At 36.5% G+C, this 17,712-nt stretch overlaps 1 protein-coding gene across 1 annotated transcript; it reads left to right on the top strand.

The window, feature by feature from the left end:
* The first annotated feature begins 3,449 nt into the window (after positions 1-3,449).
* Positions 3,450-17,317, top strand: LOC308554011 (KRR1 small subunit processome component homolog). Its single transcript, XM_081130695.1, has 10 exons — positions 3,450-3,626; positions 6,290-6,462; positions 7,871-8,005; positions 8,204-8,329; positions 8,423-8,506; positions 9,838-9,894; positions 11,065-11,235; positions 13,495-13,572; positions 13,678-13,771; positions 15,476-17,317. Exons 1-10 carry the CDS (start codon positions 3,542-3,544, stop codon positions 15,613-15,615), a joined length of 1,143 nt encoding a protein of 380 aa, XP_080986821.1. The 5' UTR covers positions 3,450-3,541; the 3' UTR covers positions 15,616-17,317.
* The last annotated feature ends 395 nt before the right edge of the window (positions 17,318-17,712 follow it).

Here is a 17,712-nt window from a genome sequence, read left to right as displayed (position 1 = left end):
ATCTCACGTAACACCAGTTTCAAACTAAGGACACAGAAAGTGTTCTCTTGAATCCCTTTACGGTAATGCTTTTTATATTGATAATGATAGTATTTCTCATTTATTGAATAATTGGTATTTCTCTAGTCAGTAGCCAGCTAAATGTACCATTCAGGGGGAAGGGTTTATACTCAAATTAAAACCTGTTGCTGGAGGAACTGATGATATTATTAAGATAATGGAACAGTTGTGAATATTACTCTAATTTTTATTTATTTACTTAGAGAAAATGTCTAATGATAAATCAAATTTTCTTGAGGGCTGCCAGCAATCTTAGAGCGCTATCTGGCTTTCCATTCCTGTTTTTCCCCTTCCTCTCTGCCCTTGGAAAAGTTCTTAACCTTTCGGGGTGAGTGTAAAAAGAGATGGTTAAATGGGTCTGGGTCCCTTCTGTTTTGAAACAAGTATTCTCTCTCCTTTTCATCGAGTACACTTGGGAGTCACGGTTGTTGCCTCAATCTCAGTCCTGCTCTTTCCTCTACCCCTCAGAAAATCCAGCCACGCTCAGGACTTTAATGATGATTTGGGGGCTGATCATTTTATAGATACATAAAAACCTATGGATAGATATGTATCCTGGACATAAACACTGACCCAAATTTTACAACTGAATTTCTATTTGAGGGATAAATCTTTACCTATTTCTCTTGTCCTTTTGTTGGCATGACCAAATCTTCCTCCCTGGGCAACCAGTGGCAGCACTGTTTTCAGGCCTTTTAATATTAGAGACCTTTTAACTTTCTGTCTCCTTCATTCTCTCCATGTGTCAGTCACCAGAATCCTATTGTTTGCTCAAGATGATGCTACAGTTTATTTTTTCTCTCTCTATTCCCGTGGCTCTGTGTTAAACATCTCATGTCATAACATCGCTTATTTTAATAACCCGCTAACCAAGCTTTCTTTGTCTTTTTAGTCCTATATCCAAATGCTAGGTCACGAAATATTATTTTTACCTTGTTATTTTCTTTTTAAGGAACTGAGTTGCTTATTATTACATGCCCTTAATGCTAACCAAATGCTTTTTAAATGCTTTTTTCTTTCCCTACTTGGCCTAACCTTCTTGAAAGGGTTTTTGTTTGTTTGTTTATTTGGTTTTGGTTTGGGGGGGGAGGTTGCTTCTCAAAGATCGCAATAATTTTTTCTCTTTTTTCTCACATTTTTAAGTTTGGTGATATATTTTTTTATTATATATTATCTTTAGGTGGCTCTTAACTTGAGAGTAGTTGACAATTAAAGGACTCCCAGGGAATTACTACAAGGAGTTTTAAAATTCTTATGCATATAATGCAATATCATTTTGTTCTTTATTTAGCTAATATATGAAGTGTGAATGGTGTGCAGAAATATTATTTGGATTTATAATGTACTGATTAAGCATTACAGAATTCACAGTAGTTTTCTTTGTTTACCTGGTCATTATATATTTTTTTATTCAATAGTATTTAATTTTAGAGAAAATTTATGTAATAGTATGTTGACAAATTCAGAAAACTTTTCATAAGCAACAAAAAAATTCTTAGAAAAGATTCTAAAACCACTTTGTATATCCTTTGGTTTCTTTGTGTGTCTCACCTCACATGACTAAGGTTGTGAATTCTCAGACCCTTCAAATTAAAAACCGCTTAGAGTTTTACTCCCAGTGCATCTCTCTTTCAATATTTGCCATAAGTTACTTTCTTTTTTAAAAAAATTATTAAATTTGTTGGGGTGACACTGGTTAATAGGATCATATAAGTTTCAAGTGTAGATTTCTATGATACAAGATCTGTATATTGTACTGTGTACCCACCACCCAAAGTCAAACCATCTTCCGTCACCATATATTAGCCTCGGTCGTAGAGAACATTTTATGAATTTAACCCCAAAGGCAAGGGAAGTAGAGGCAAAAATAAATGAATGGGACTATATAAAACTAAAAAGTTTCTGCATAGCAAAAGAAACTGACAACAAAGAGGCAGCCAACCAAATGGGAGATGATATTTTTAAAAAACAGTTCTGACAGGGGATTAATATCCAAAGTACATTAAAAAACATAAAACTACACACCAAACAAACAATCCAATTAAAAATTGGGCAGAGGACCTGAACGGACACCTCTCTCAAGAAGACATACAAATGGCCAACAGATATATGAAAAGATGTTCAACCTCACTAGCTATCAGGGAAATGCAAATCAAAACTACGATGAGATACCTCACGCCTGCTAGAAGGGCTATTATCAACTGCAGTATAATAGGTCCTCTGCACCTCTGGAAAAATGAAAATACTTTGCTAAGTTTTTTCTCTTTATTTGGAAAACTACACTGGAGAAACATGTGGCTTTGGATACAAAATTAGGTTTTTCATATGTTAAAAGCATGACTTTTCACAAGTTGTAATTAGAATAAAATTTCTGGTAGTCATCTTCTTGTGCTTTGAAATACATCTACAGTTTTATTGTAAACCTGACATATTTGACTTTTTAAAAGATTAAAAAGCCATATTTCTTATGTCAAAACTTGATGTGTATGCTATTACAGTGCATTTATATGCTGCTTCCAAATGCAAAAGAAAGGTGAACACTGCATGTTAAGGTATTGGAATTTCTAGTATATATCACTCGTCATTTTTCCTTTGCTAGAATCGAATTTGTATTTCCTAAGAAATAACTTCCATTCTGGGCCTTTTTTTTGTAAGGTTTTTTTTGTTTTTTTTTCCAGTTAATGACCGCTATATACCACGTCAGCTAATATGAATGTTGGGGTCATCTAGAGTTAATCATTTTGGGAAATCTTAGGCTAGGTGAAATACTTCAGAAATGTTGCTTAATTACTATCCCTCTGGCTTAGAAAGAGAAATACCAAGACCCCAGAAAATCACTATCAGAAACAAGGACTTTGAAAACTCACCTTCCAAAAAATTATCAAGCTTGGGGTTTTTTTAACCTTTGGTTTTCTCACTTTATAACTTTGGTTTGGTTTTGAGGATTAGAAATAATGCACATAAAGTACCTTGCACAAAGTAATCTCACAGTAAATGCTAGTTCTTACTGTCATTTTCTGCCGCTGAGAACCATATATTCTCATACTAGTACCTCCTCCCAACGCCCACCACATAGTTGACTATCATATAAGTATTTATCAAATGCGTGACATCAGTGACAGTCAGGTTGCACCCTGCGACCAAAACCTGCAGTCCGTGCTCTGGAGTTAGACTCTGAGGCCAGAAGAAAATTACAGACAAAACCCCTCTCCCACTTGCCCACAGAGCTAAACTACAATTCCCAGAGTACAGTCAAATTCCGTGGCTGCAGTGCATCCTGGGAAAAATGTCTCTGGCTCCCCATTGGCCACGTAAGAGAAGCGCCGCAGTTTAGACAAATCCGCGGGCTTTAGCGTATTCACGCTCAGAGGCGGGGGGGATCTCCGCGTCTGAATTCCGCGGAACTCATGTTGAGCACACGGGCTTCAGCCGGAAGGATTTAAAAACGTTCCACTTCCAGTTACTACGGGAGCGATCCAAGATGGCGTCCTCCAAACAGAACGGGCCGGCCACAGCGGCTGGGAAAAGTGAATTTCGTAACCAGAAGCCGAAGCAGGAGAACCGAGGTAAGGTTGTGTGAGAACCGAAGCCTGCGTTTGGATGTTCACTTGCGGTGGCTTCCTTCGCTTGCTGAGAACGTTTGACGTCGCCTTGAGTCTATTCTCTAAAGTTGAGTACCTATCATAGCTGGTTTTTAGGGTCATTGGCCGGGCCTGCGGATACGGTGTCGGTCACGTGTTTCTAACCAATCGCTTTTGCTAAAGGCTCCGAAAGTGTAGTTGTTGCGGAATTCGTCTTCCGTAAAATGATGAGGATTCAGATTTTGGAGGGTGTTGCGAGACCTCAGATTTGCTGCGATGGCTGAAAGTCGTTGACAGACGGGAGATGCCGTGGGAGTGGGGGGCCGTCGTGTGTGAGCGAACGCGGACCGAGGGAGGAGGAGGAGGAGGGATCTGCGGGCCGTGAAGGAATTTGGATATTTTATCATTCTTATTTGTCAGATTGTTAAAATATTAGACGACACGGCGCCTACTCTTTAGACTGTCCAGCTTTTAAATTGCTGTCTTGTTTTGTTTTATTCTGGTTTTATCCATTTTCTTCAGTATGAGTGACGGGAAGAGGAGCCAGAGAAATAGTCCAGGACCTTAGCAACCATTCTCACTGGAAGGGTTAAAAACCTTGAACTTTCATCCTATAGGCACTAGAAAGTTATTAAAGGTGTTTTGTTGGTAATTACGAACGCACACAGCGGGGTGCAGTATATGTATGTCCAGCTTAAAGAATAAAACCAGCAGGTGAGAAAGGAGCGCTCAGGCCCCAAAAGCCCCCTAGAAGCACCTCTCAACATCATATTCTTCTTTCTGAGACATGAAGTAACTGTCCTAAATCAGGTCGATCATTCTGTTCTTTTTCTTCATAATCTACTATCTATGCACAAAGCGGTTTAATTTTGCCTGCTTTTTAATTTTATATGAATGAGGGAGGACTATAGGCATGCTTCTTTGTCTTGCTTCTTAAGTTTAACTTTGTTTTTGTTACTTAATCAGGGCAACACTTGAAGCTGTAGTTTATTCTTTTCACGACTATATGATGTTCACTTGTATGAATATATGCTAATTTATATTTTCATTCTACCATTGATAGACATTTGCATTGTTTCCATTATTTGCTATTACAAACAATGCTTCTATAAACATCTTTGTATATATCTCTTGGTTTACATGGTCAAGAGTTTCTCTAGGTTGTGTACATGAGATTGGAATTCTTGACGTGTAGGGTATGTGCGGGTGGTGCTAATTCTTTTCCAAAGGGTGGTGCTAATTCTTTTCCAAAGGGTTATACTCCCACTAGCAGGGGTTGAAAGTTCTCATTGTTCTACATCCACAGTAACACTTGGTATTACCTGAATTTCTCTCACTTTGATAAGTATGAAGTGGTATCTGGTTGAGGTTTTAATTTGAACTTTTCTTATTACTAATGAGGTTGCACATCTTTTCACATGTTTTGGGGCTATTTGTTCTTCCTCTGTTGTGAAAAAACTTCTGTGTATTTTTTGCCAGTTTTTTAAATTCATAGCCATTGAAGTGTTTAAATTGGGTAGGGTCTTGGTCAGATGTTCATTTTAATTTATGACAATTGTAGATTTCGAGCTTTTTTAAAGGACATTAGGAAGTGAATGATGTATGAAGATTAGCTCATTCTCTGTGATTTCAATCAGAAATAGCAAACAGGATGTCAGTAAAAGAAACAGAGAGCAGGTTTACCTAACTGGGGTGGATAACATGGACAGTAAAGACCAGCTTCTCAGACTTTAGTGTGCATAAGAATCTCCTGATGGGATTGTTAAAACAGATTCTTGGGTTTCATCCCAGAGATTCAGATTCAATAGGTCTGCAGTGGAGGCCAAGAATTGCATTTCTAACACACTTGTTACTTGCAGTTTATGCTCATGCTGCAGACCTATGGATCATACCTTTGAATAGTACTGATTTAAGTTGTAGCTGTTGGATTTAAGAGTTTCCAGGACCAGGAGTTTTAATAAATGATGTGGGAGATAATTTATGGCCCTTCAGAGGCATTTTGTTTTAATGAAAGGAGACCTTTATGTCCCCTTAGGCAAGTCACAAATCTTTTTGGACTGAATGTCATAAAATAGGAAAAATAATACTGATTCTTCCTACCTTTCATAGTTGTCATGAAGGATATACTGAAATATAGCACATGAAAACTTTGGAAAACCTAAAACCCTATACCAGTGATTATTAACTGAAAGTATACATCAGAGTGTCAGCTTTTAAAAGTTTTATGCACGTGCACACACACACAAATATAGCATATACATATATACACACACATACTCAGGCTTCACTTCAGTAAAATTCAAAAGGTTACCTATATTCTTGTAAACAAAATAGTCTTGTAAACAAAATGGTATTTGAATCTTCAACTCAACCTAGCGTAGTGCAGTGGAAATTACTTGAGTACCCACTATCTCATAGGCATATGATAATTAGTGTGGATCCAAGGAGGGTCCCTGCCCTTAAGGAACTTTGCTTTATGAGGCAACTGAAATGTGTACAAATAATTTTAATACACTGTGTTGGTGATAATGATAGAGGCCTGTTCTTTGACTTGAATAATCTAAAAAGCATAAGAAGAGGATTGTAAATATATGTGTATAAATGTCCAAAAGTAGGTTAAAATCTGATGTGTAAATTTTTTCCTGTAGATGAATCAGAACTCCTCACGGTTCCTGATGGTTGGAAGGAACCAGCTTTTTCCAAAGAGGACAATCCCAGAGGACTCTTGGAGGAGAGCAGTTTCGCAACTTTGTTCCCAAAATATAGAGAAGCTTACTTGAAAGAGTGCTGGCCGTTGGTGCAGAAAGCCTTGAATGAACATGTATGCATATTTTATTTTATATATTTCTTTGAGATTTCGCTCCTGCTTATACCTTTACTTTCAAGTAAATGTATGTGTGCTGTTGGATTTTTTTAAGATGCCAGCATAATTGATTAATTTGGTTCCTTTGGTGTTTTAAACAGCCTAGATAAGCTTTATTCTTGTAATCCATTTGTTTTTAATTTTGTGACTAATAGATTACTGAAAAATTCATATACCTTTAAAATTGTAGGGATTTCATACACTGCCTGAAACTCATCTGTGAACTCCAAGTTTCAGAATGCCTGCTCAGTGCTATGGTGATTGCCATGTACCTGGACAGTTTGAGTCGAGGCATATTCCTGTCTAATTGCTTAATTTTCATTTTAAGTAAAAGATGTGGATATGCCATGTTTTCCCTATTTGTTGTTGCTGTCATGCCCCTAGAGTGGTGTATTTGTTTTTGTTTTCAAACTGTGGGTTGAAATCCATTAGTGGATCCAGAAGTCAATTTAGTGGATATAACAAGTCTTTAAAAAATGAATGTATCACATGTGGTAAGGATGATTTTATGAAACTTTTGGTTCATTTATATGTGTATATATATATGTATATGTGTACTAGGTTGTGATGTAGAATATCACAACCTAGTGATATCTCAAACTGAGGGACTTCTCTGGAGTCGTTTGTGACCATTGGGTAAGAGGGTGGCTTGGCAAACTCCAAGCAGTGTTTTACAGCTGTCTACATCTGGGATTGGACTTTCTCTCTCTCTCCCCCACTCCCTTGTAAACTCAGAGAGACCCTACCTTATATTGAGTAGTTCATCACTCACTATGGTTTAAGTATTCTTCAGAATATGCTTACATGTCAGAAAATAACATTTTTATTTGCTTTGTTAAAATCTGGCTCTTTCTACTGAGAGTTGATTCATAATTTTTCAATAATTGCTTCTTTCTGAACCAATAATAATTTTTATTTTGTTTGTATTTAACTAATACAAACCAGCTTGAAAAGTTAGGAAGAGAAGTCCATTCTCACCCTAAGGATAAGATGTCGGTATAGAGCCAGGTCCAGGATAGGGAAGCCATATAGCTTTACATTTTTACCTTATGTCTTAAGTATGGCCTCATTTGGATTGATATATATTTTTAAAACTAGAGATTATCTTTATTCCAGTAAGTACAAAGTATTCTAAACCCAAATAAGTATAAATGTTTTTAATTGCTTGAGTTTCTGTATTCTTTGAAGTATGAAAGTAACCAAGCCTTTTGTATATTAACTACCCAGCTTCTTCATGGAGGGAATTGATAGAATTTTAGAGAGAAATTAATATACAGTAATTAATAGTTAGATTAGAATAGATTCTATAAGTATCTAAAATTGAATTTATTTAGACAACTGCTTGTTTGCTCTTTCTTTTTTGTAGCACGTTAATGCAACCCTGGACCTGATCGAGGGCAGCATGACTGTTTGTACAACAAAGAAGACTTTTGATCCCTATATCATCATTAGGGCCAGAGACCTAATAAAACTGTTAGCAAGGAGTGTTTCATTCGAACAGGTAAATTTACAATTACAGGGATCTTGCTTTATTTGTGCCATTAGAGATAACATACAGCACTACATCCATCTACCCCTGCTTTCCCTTCCTCCCTCCCTCCCTGCATAGAGTTTTCATTATTCTGCTTAGATATCAGTGTGGGCTTTGAAAAGAAATGTATTTATAAATATTGGTGGAATATTTTATTTTTTTCAAAAGGCAGTACGAATTCTTCAGGATGATATTGCATGCGACATTATTAAAATAGGTTCTTTAGTAAGAAATAAAGAAAGATTTGTAAAAAGAAGACAACGGCTTATTGGTCCCAAAGGATCTACGTTGAAGGTACTTTTTATCAGTAAAAAACTGATATCTTCTTTGTCATTAGTTTTTCAGTGTATTTCAACTGAACTTCAACTTACTGTTCTTTTGACATAGGCATTGGAACTCTTAACAAACTGTTACATTATGGTTCAGGGAAACACGGTTTCAGCCATTGGACCTTTTAGTGGCTTAAAAGAGGTGAGAATTACTTAATATCTTTAGTTAATTTTCAGCAGAGAACAAATTACATAATTTGGTTATAATGTTTTATGATTATTGTATTGTTTTAGAATGTGCTTTGTTTGATTTTCCATTAGTAAATACTTTGTACTTCATGGAATTTGATGGAGTCATCACTCCTGGATCCTAACATATTATGGCCAACCTTTGACAATTACAGACATCCATTTCTCAATTAAGAGGTCTGCACACCATCACTCCTTCCAGTACAAATGTTAAATGGGTATTTAAGCTCTTAGTCTCTAGCACATATGAGAAACATGATGTACTTACATGTGTTCAAATATGGGGGAATTGAACAGATGTTATTTGCAGGAACAGATATAGACAGTAGAGGTCAGACTAAAAACTTTTTTTCCTTTATATTACATTTTCTTTGCCCTGCCGGTGTTGCTAAGTGGTTAGAGCATTGGCCCATGCACCCAAGGGTCTCGGGTTCAATTCCCTGTCAAGGTCATGTACCTGGGTTGCAGGTTCGATCCCCTGGCCCCCTCGGTGCTCATGCGGGAGGCAACACATCAATGTTTCTCTTTCTCTCCCCACCCCCTCCCTCCTTTCCACTCTCTCTAAAAATCAATGGAAAAAATATCCTCAGGTGAGGATTAACAACAACAAAAGATAAATTTTCTTTTGTTTGAATTTATTATAATGTTTACTTAATGTTTTCATGAACATTTTTTTTAACTCATTATGAGGAAATCTGTCGAGCAGATACTGTTTCAATTAACTCCTTTCTATGCTGCTGTCTGGACTTGGCTGGGAGGTCCTGCTTCTTCCTTTTCAGAGCCTTTAATAGAGCTCTATTGAACCTCATTCTTGTAAATTATCTGCTCTTTTCTTGTGGGGCAATAATACCTTAAATACATTGAATACTTTATAGTTCCATAAAATCTAAATATATTATTCAGCTCTTACAACAGACCCTTGAGGTATTTTCATTTCCAAATTACAATAAGAAAGCTGGAACAGGAACATTAAATGACTGTCCCATTATTTGAGCCCACATTTTCTGACTCTAAATCCAGCTCTCTTCCCCCTAAATCTCAGTTCCAGAGTGTTGTCCTAGTTCCATATGTCACATTTTAGCAGTACAATTAAGTAACGTCATTGTATCCAGGGTTGACTGTTATGAAAGATCTAGCAGCCACTAAGAGATGTTGAAGGAACTATTATATTCAGTTTGGCAGCCATTGCCTGATTTGTAGGATGTTTTGCAATGCAGTAATCCCCTTCTACCTGGTTCATTAAAATTTTTAAGTGACTTACTCATTTTTCTTTGCAAATTTCAGGTTCGAAAAGTAGTCCTAGATACTATGAAGAATATCCATCCAATTTATAATATTAAAGTGAGTGTCAATTATATATTGCTATAACAGTGGTTGTCAGACTTCTTTTAGCTACAGAAACTTCTCTTGAAATTAAATTTTTATAAAAGTCTAATATACAAAACAGATAAAGCAGAACTATTTTGGGTAAATTAGGGGTAAAATTCAACCCACTCATCTCTACCTAGTCCTGTAGTTACTTCCTTGGAAGCTTGGGTCTCTGTGAATCTCAGTATTGATAGGGACACTATAATGTATTATATAGTTCTAATACAGATACAAAGAAAGGCTTCACGGGATTTGTCATAGATTATATCAGTCTGTTTTCTTAGATTGTGAGCCCGTGTACTATATTTAGAGATGTGATCTTTCAGAATTCTACTTTTTTCTATTAAATAAAATCTGGAATATTTCAGATTGCAGTAAAACCTTTGGGGGTGGGTATTAACACTCAGATTACTTAGTCTACCCATAATAGCTCCACTTTATCTGTTTTGTATATTAGCCTTTTGAGAGAGATCTGTTACATCCCTGTGTACACAAAGTTCGTGACTGTACTTGGAAGTGTAACCGTGGTATAATGAGCTGTTTTATGATGGGTATTTGTTGAACAGTCCACTTAAATTTGACAAAGTTAAGTTTAAACGTCTCTGTTAGATCGAGGCAGGAGAACAATTTTGAGTTACATTGGGTGTGAAAGATAGAGAGTCATGCATCTGATGCCTGATTTGCATATTCATGTTCCAGTGTCTGTAAAATTCAGATGGAGTGGAGGAAATGTGAGAATACGGTTTTGTCTGATCATGAGAAAGTTTGCCTTTTTCCCCCCTCTGATATTTCAGGTGCTACTGAAGCTTCCTACTTGCAGGGGATATTATTAAGAACTCTCCAGGCTCTTAAGTTGAATTTGAAGGATTTAATGAATAATGGTTAAAAAGCTGAGTTAGTCTCATTTTCATCTCAATTTATTTTAACAATTCTGAATTTCTTAATCTAAATTTCTAATGGTTTTCTGATGCTTGGTTAAAAATCGAGGTTACATATTCTTTTCTTTATGGAATTGGTTTCGTCCTACCTAAGAGACTAAGATCTATTTATAAGAACAATATTTATAATGTCTTAGTTTGGCTGACAAATGTATGATTTTTGGAATTAACATTTTTACATTGTTTGTATATTGCATGACTAAAGACCTTAATGATTAAACGAGAGTTGGCAAAAGATTCTGAATTAAGATCACAAAGTTGGGAACGATTTTTGCCACAGTTCAAGCACAAAAATGTAAATAAACGCAAGGAACCAAAGAAGAAAACTGTTAAGAAAGAGTATACGCCATTCCCACCACCACAGCCAGAAAGTCAGGTCAGTATTAAACGTTAAATTTCGTTACATGAAGGGGAAACTTATATAATCAATTTTGTCAAAAACTTTATTGAGGGTACTTTAGGTGGATTTGATCTGTGAATACATATGTATGTGTTTGAGTATGTAAGATATAGGAAACGGGGTGTGCTTCACATTGAGAGGGTAAACTATATCAAGGTGGTTGGTGTCACTCACGTCCCTATAGCCACTGTAAACAATTCAACGATTTAGCCCAAAATGCTCTCTACTCTGCCTTAGCATCATTCCTGTGACCGTGAGCTATATGACTGCTCCAATTTTAAAATCTTAAATTTAGAATACCTCTCATTTTGTCAATTGTCTTCTGGTTTCATTTCCTTTCCAAAATGTCCTTTTCCATCTTGCCCATCATTTTCTTTCATGTTCCCTTTTCCTTCCATCACACCTGCCCAGCAAAACTCTTAAACTTGGATCAGTCCTAAAACTTGACTTCTTTTCCGTAATGAGGCTACCACACATAGGTGGAGGAGGTCATGCCTTTGGATTATATTCATGATCAATTTATGTTACCAATCTCAGATAGGTCCTCAGTATTGTCTGGCAGTTCTGTGAATCCTCTTAATTTTCTAGGCACCCTCCCACTCCTAGGGGATGACACTGAATTTTTTTTTTAAAATATGTTTTTATCAGTTTCAGAGAGAGGAAAGGAGAGGGAGAGAGAGAGAGAAACATCAAGGATGAGTCACTGATCGGCTACCTCCTGCACTCTCCCTACTGGGGATTGAGCCTGCAACCCGGGCATGTGTCCTCACTGGGAATCGAACCATGATCTCCTGGATCCTAGGTCGATGCTCAACTGCTGAGCCACGCCAGCCAGGCTGTGTCACTCCTTCCTTTACCTGCTCTTTTAGTTCCATCTTCACCTGTCTCCTGCGGGTTCTGGCTCATTATTCCCTCCCTTGGAGACTCTTCCCTTCCTGCTCGTTCTTTGTGCTCAGCATGTAACCCCTCCCTTTCTGGGTGCTGTCTGTCTTCACCAGCCCTGTGTATGAAGTTTTGGGGAGGAGGTTTGATGAAAGGTCAAAGGGAAAAAGAAATGGTGGCCATCATGGTGGAAAAAACAGGGGAAGAGTTGGATCATGAGGTTTCCTCTGGAAAGGGAGAAGGTGAAGCCAGAAAGAAACTGGTAGTTGGGAGAAGTGGCAGATCCAGGGACTGACGCGTGTTCCGTGCACCTGCTGTACTTCTCGTGGCCTGTCCTATTGGTAGCGGTCATCTCACCTTTTCCCCCTAAACTGTAAGCTTTTTGAAACAGTAATTCTCAATTGATTTATTCTGCCACCACCTGTTTGCTAATAATTTATTTAACCTGTGCATGCCTCAGTTTCCCCATACATAAAATGGGGATAATGACACCTTTCTCAAAGAATTGTTAACAAGGGTTAAATGAATTAGTAATTGTAAGGAGCTTACAGCTGTGAAGAGTTTAGAACATTGCCTTAGATATAATAATGCTGTGTACTTACAAGATAGATCAATAATCAGTGTCGACTGTATAGTGAATGAATGCGCTGGAGCTTTCTCTACTGTTTCATTAGTCACCAAATCTGACGAGTCTTGCTTTTCATTTTGCATGCCACTGCCTTAGTTCTAGGCTTTTATCTCCTCTCCATTCTTCTGTTCCTTAAAAAATGCTGCCGTGGCCCAGCCTGAGTGGCTGAGTTGGTTGAACATCGCCCCGTGCACCGAAAGGTTGCAGTTCGATTCCTGGTCAGGGCACGTACCTGGGTTGTGGATTTGATAGTCGGGGAGCATATCTCTCTCACATCGATGTTTCCCTCTCTCCTTCTCCCTTTTCCTCCTCTCTCTAAGCATGTCCTCGGGTGAGGTTTGAGAGAGAGAAAAATAAATCTTACATTAAAAAAACCCACTCTATTCTAAATCATGTCCCACATCTTTTGCCTGACATTCAGGTTTCTTCAAATTTCCTCAAAACTGTTTTTCCAGTTTCCTATTATACTTTTCTGAGTTATTGACCTTCCACCCTACATAAAAGCAGTCTGTTGTATATTCCAGGAGCACATCACCTCCTTTCCTCCCTCCGTGCTTTTGTGCACGTATCCCCTTCAGCTTAGAGTACACTTCCTTTTTTCTCACTCCGTTTATGAACGAATAGATTTTTGACCCCAATGTCTTTACCTCATGGACATTCCCTTCTTAGAAAATGACTCTTATCTACATTATTTCTGCTGTAATTGTAAATACTGGTTTCAACAGATTGATAAAGAACTGGCTAGTGGTGAATACTTTCTGAAGGCAAGTCAAAAGAAGCGACAGAAAATGGAAGCAATAAAGGTAAGACTATGTCTAGCTCACAACATAAATAGCAAAGTTCATAGAAACTTGAATTCTTATTTAACTGTACATCGTCTTTCATTGTGTTTTTTATTAATAACGTAGGCTAAACAAGCAGAAGCTCTCAGTAAGAGACAAGAGGAAAGAAACAAAGCTTTTATTCCACCTAAAGAAAAACCAGCTGCGAAACCTAAGGAAGGTAAAACTTGTTTTCCAACTCTCAGTATGATGTAAAAGTCTGTTAGGAGAAAAGTAAACCCTTAGTGAATTTACCTACATCTCTTTGAGTGCTAAGTAAGGAAACCATATCTTCTGTTAATTCACTTAGCATTTTATTAATCACTAATCCTGGGGACAAGAAACTACTGAGGGTAACGTATACTTCAGTAGCAGCTAATGCCCATGTAAGCACCCAGACTGATAGTCCTCTCCTCACCTCTGGATGTGCTTGGGAAGGACCTTCTGTTTTGAAAGACATAAATCAGAGCAGTGGCTCCTCTAAAAATGAGAGTAAAGCCGTGAGATCCCTGAGCTGTGCTATCGCGCTTTCAAAAAGAGCTTATCAGAAGCCGTGCTTTTCTTCTCTTATGTGATCTGTGGCTTAAAGTTTGATTCCTGTGTTATTAACATGGATCTCTCATCACCTTGGGCTAAAGGACGCCAACAAAAATGGGATGGTTTTATTCAGGGCTATTGCACAGGTGCTCAGAGGAAGTACTCGGGTGCCTTTTCTCTCCGTTCCCAGCCTCATTCTGATTCATCCTCTCCTCTTTTGCATTTTCTTTCCCATTAGTAACATTGTACTTTTCGTAAAGTAATTCTACAAAGTGGCCCGGCACAATGAGGGGAGGGGTGTCATTGGCAGCACTGCACATGACCTGTTGGTCAAAACCAGATATAGCGTTTACTATTTTACTATCTTACATCAGTGTTAACCTCTGTAAATATCCTATATCCTACTGTGTAGATCATTGGTTATGTAAAAGTTAAAAATGTCATAAGCATATTTCCATTTTGTACAATATGTCAGTTATGTACTTTAAAGGTAGTTCAATAGTTAGTTTTATCTCAGTTTATTAGGGTTAAAAATGTAGCTGTTCCACTATAGTGGAGGCTTTAAATCTCTGCTCCTCAAGTTGCTGGATAGTTTGTATGGTGATATTTTATCTTGTGAATTTTTTGTGCTCTGAATACTGTTCTTTAAATGATAAGAAAAAGTTGTGGGTTTTTTGCTGCTTCCTTTATTTTTTTCATGCTTTTGGCATTGATTAGATGGTTGAGGTCTGTTAGGCCCTCTAAATACTTTCAAATTATTGTTTTTATTACCAAAATCTTGTTAAATAAAATTTTACTAGTCATTCATTGAACTAACATTTAGAAAAACTTTACATTTTTATGTGGTATTAGATGAAGATTTTGACTTAAAACTTCATGGTTAATTAAAATTATGGAAGCTGAAAGGACTACATGTAATATTCTTCATGAAATGTAATTTTAAATTATTTTAATGTGCAAGATGGAAAAATTGGCATATTAATGAGTACTCTAAAGTTCCAAAATGTGGAAAATAATATAAGTAAAAATAATCTAAATTCAAGTATGATTTAAGGGGGAGAATGTAGTTTTAATATAATTGAATCCAGTAATTGGTTCACATAGCTAAACTATAATGGCATTTTCATGTGTTCTTTCACTAATGTATTTTTAAAGTATTTTATGATTATTTTTTTCTCTCTTAAAGAAGTTTCTGACTTTCCTTTAGGCCAATGGCAGGTGTTTTTTATTTTGGAACATGACCTTTCAATTATAACAGTATTCTGAAGTTATTATTCTAAATACATACTCTTTATGTTTATTTGGCAAAATCTAAAGAATTACATACATTATGTTTTTATTTGTCTAGTTTCTACTGAAACGAAAATTGATGTGGCTGCCATCAAGGAAAAGGTTAAGAAAGCAAAGACCAAGAAACTGGGAGCTCTTACAGCTGAAGAAGTTAAGCTTAAAATGGAAGCAGATGAAAAGAAAAAGAAGAAAAAGTAATACACACAAAAAAGGCCTGAACTAGAACTTACTAAGCTGTCTCCTTTTGTAAAGGACTTTGAGATACGTGGGCATTAGTTGCCTTATATGTAAGAAGTAATACTCTGATTACTTTTTTCTTAGTTTGTTGTTTATAAGAGTGTTTAAATATTCATCTTTTCTTTATAAATATAAATTATTTTATTCTCCATGGGGTTTTGAAAAATTTTATAGTAAAGAGTGGTATATATGTCTTTGTATGCGTTGACCCTAATCTGTTCCAGGCAGCCTTGGTCTGGCATGATTTTAGGAGTAATTCTTTAGGTTGTGTATATAAAGGTTTTTGGAATGTGGCTATTGTAATTATCCATCAAATTGAATGTCTGATGCCATTGGTTAGTATTTAAATATAGGATTGGGCAAAAGTAGGGTTACAGTTGTGAGTACGTGAAACACGGAGTTTATTCTTGTGTTATTATTTATTTATTATTGTATTATTTTCTGTACGATCTACTGTAAACCTACCTTTGCCCCACCCTGTATAACTATGTCCCAGCATTTGGTTTTGAGGAAAATAAATGCAGATTTTTAGTGCGTGCTCTCTCTACTGATAACAAATATTTAGGCTTATTCCTTTTTGTAATCTTACATTTTGTTCCAAGATTAAACAACCCATAAGCAAAAAAAAGCAAGGCCTCCTTATCAAATCCCTTAAGTATTATTCTGTTCTGAGTCCAGGGAAGCGATAAACCAGAAAGACATCAAATTGCACGTGGGTAAAACCAGATTATTTAGAGTTGAATCAGCATGCAACAAGTTATGCAGAAATGTTTATACTAATGAAGGCTAGTGGAGTTACTTAGAATCACCTAAATCTAGCTCACTCATTTTAGGTTACTTATTGAAAGTCACAGCGCGGCAGCCTTGAAACAGTGCTTATTCATAGAACGTGGGGAGTAAAAGTGAGTTTATCCTGTAGAGTGAGGATGTTGAACAGTTTCTTCTTTGGGTTATGACTTTACTGCAGCAATGTGGGGGGTTTTTCTGGAATGTTTTAAAATTAGAAATACACCCAGTTATTTTTTAAAAGTCATATATAAGTGTGATTGTAAACTTTTTTTTCTGGATTGTATTAGTCCAAAAGAACTAGAGTTATTTGTCCTTGACCAAGAAGGTAATAATAGCACTCAGGATTAGTATTGGTGAACTAACAGTGAGAAGGAGAGGTAAGTGTCTGTTTCGTGAATATACAGGCCAGTCTGGATACACAATAGAGTAACCAGTGAAACAAACATACTGTATCCTCTTAAATGTTGTTTCTCATAATGCAGTAACATAATTCACAAAGATCTTAGTGAAACAATTAAGATTTATTTACCTAAGTGTGAGTTTGTCTCCCTGTGGGCTAGCTGTAAAGTCAGAAGAAAAAAATTATGAGTAGGTAATGGGAAGGCTTTTGTTTTATTTTTTAAAAGCCAAGTTTCTAAATATAACCATTACTTGTTGCTTTGGCTTTATTGCAGTGATTTTCAAAGGTTACTTTTTAAAGATTTTATTGTAGTAATTGCACTACGTTGATATTTTTAAAAGCAACTTTTTATATAAACTTTATATATAAACTTTCTATATACCACTACTGTAAATGGAAAAATCATTTTACATACCACATCTAACAGATAATGAATATAATTAAAATAAAAATTTAAACATTAGAAATTTTAAGTAAAAATGTGAACAATTTATTAAAATATTTTCCTGAAAATGAGTCCTTCCCTTAGAAGAATGATACTGTTTATGATCAGTCAGTAAAAGAGACAGTGGCCTCTCTCATCCATTCCAGTATGTCAGTAAATTACAAATAAGGCACTTGGCAATCAGTTATAATTACTCCTTTCCCTTCATCGAGCTTTATTCAGAATTGGACATTAGAGCACTAGGAAGAAAACTCCGTATCTGCCTTAGCCTTCTTGACACCTTTTTATTAGATACCTTTTGACATCAGTTCTACTCCAGCTGCTGTTGGATTCCTGGGTGGAACCCAAAAAAGAGCTGATGCTCTGGGAACTTCTGAGCATCCCTGATCATCACACCTGTCACTGGGCGTTTTCTATGGTCAAT

This window comes from Miniopterus schreibersii, assembly GCF_964146895.1.
Source record: "Miniopterus schreibersii genome assembly, chromosome: 2".
Taxonomy (NCBI): domain Eukaryota; kingdom Metazoa; phylum Chordata; class Mammalia; order Chiroptera; family Miniopteridae; genus Miniopterus; species Miniopterus schreibersii.
This window is presented reverse-complemented; position numbering and strand designations above follow the sequence as displayed.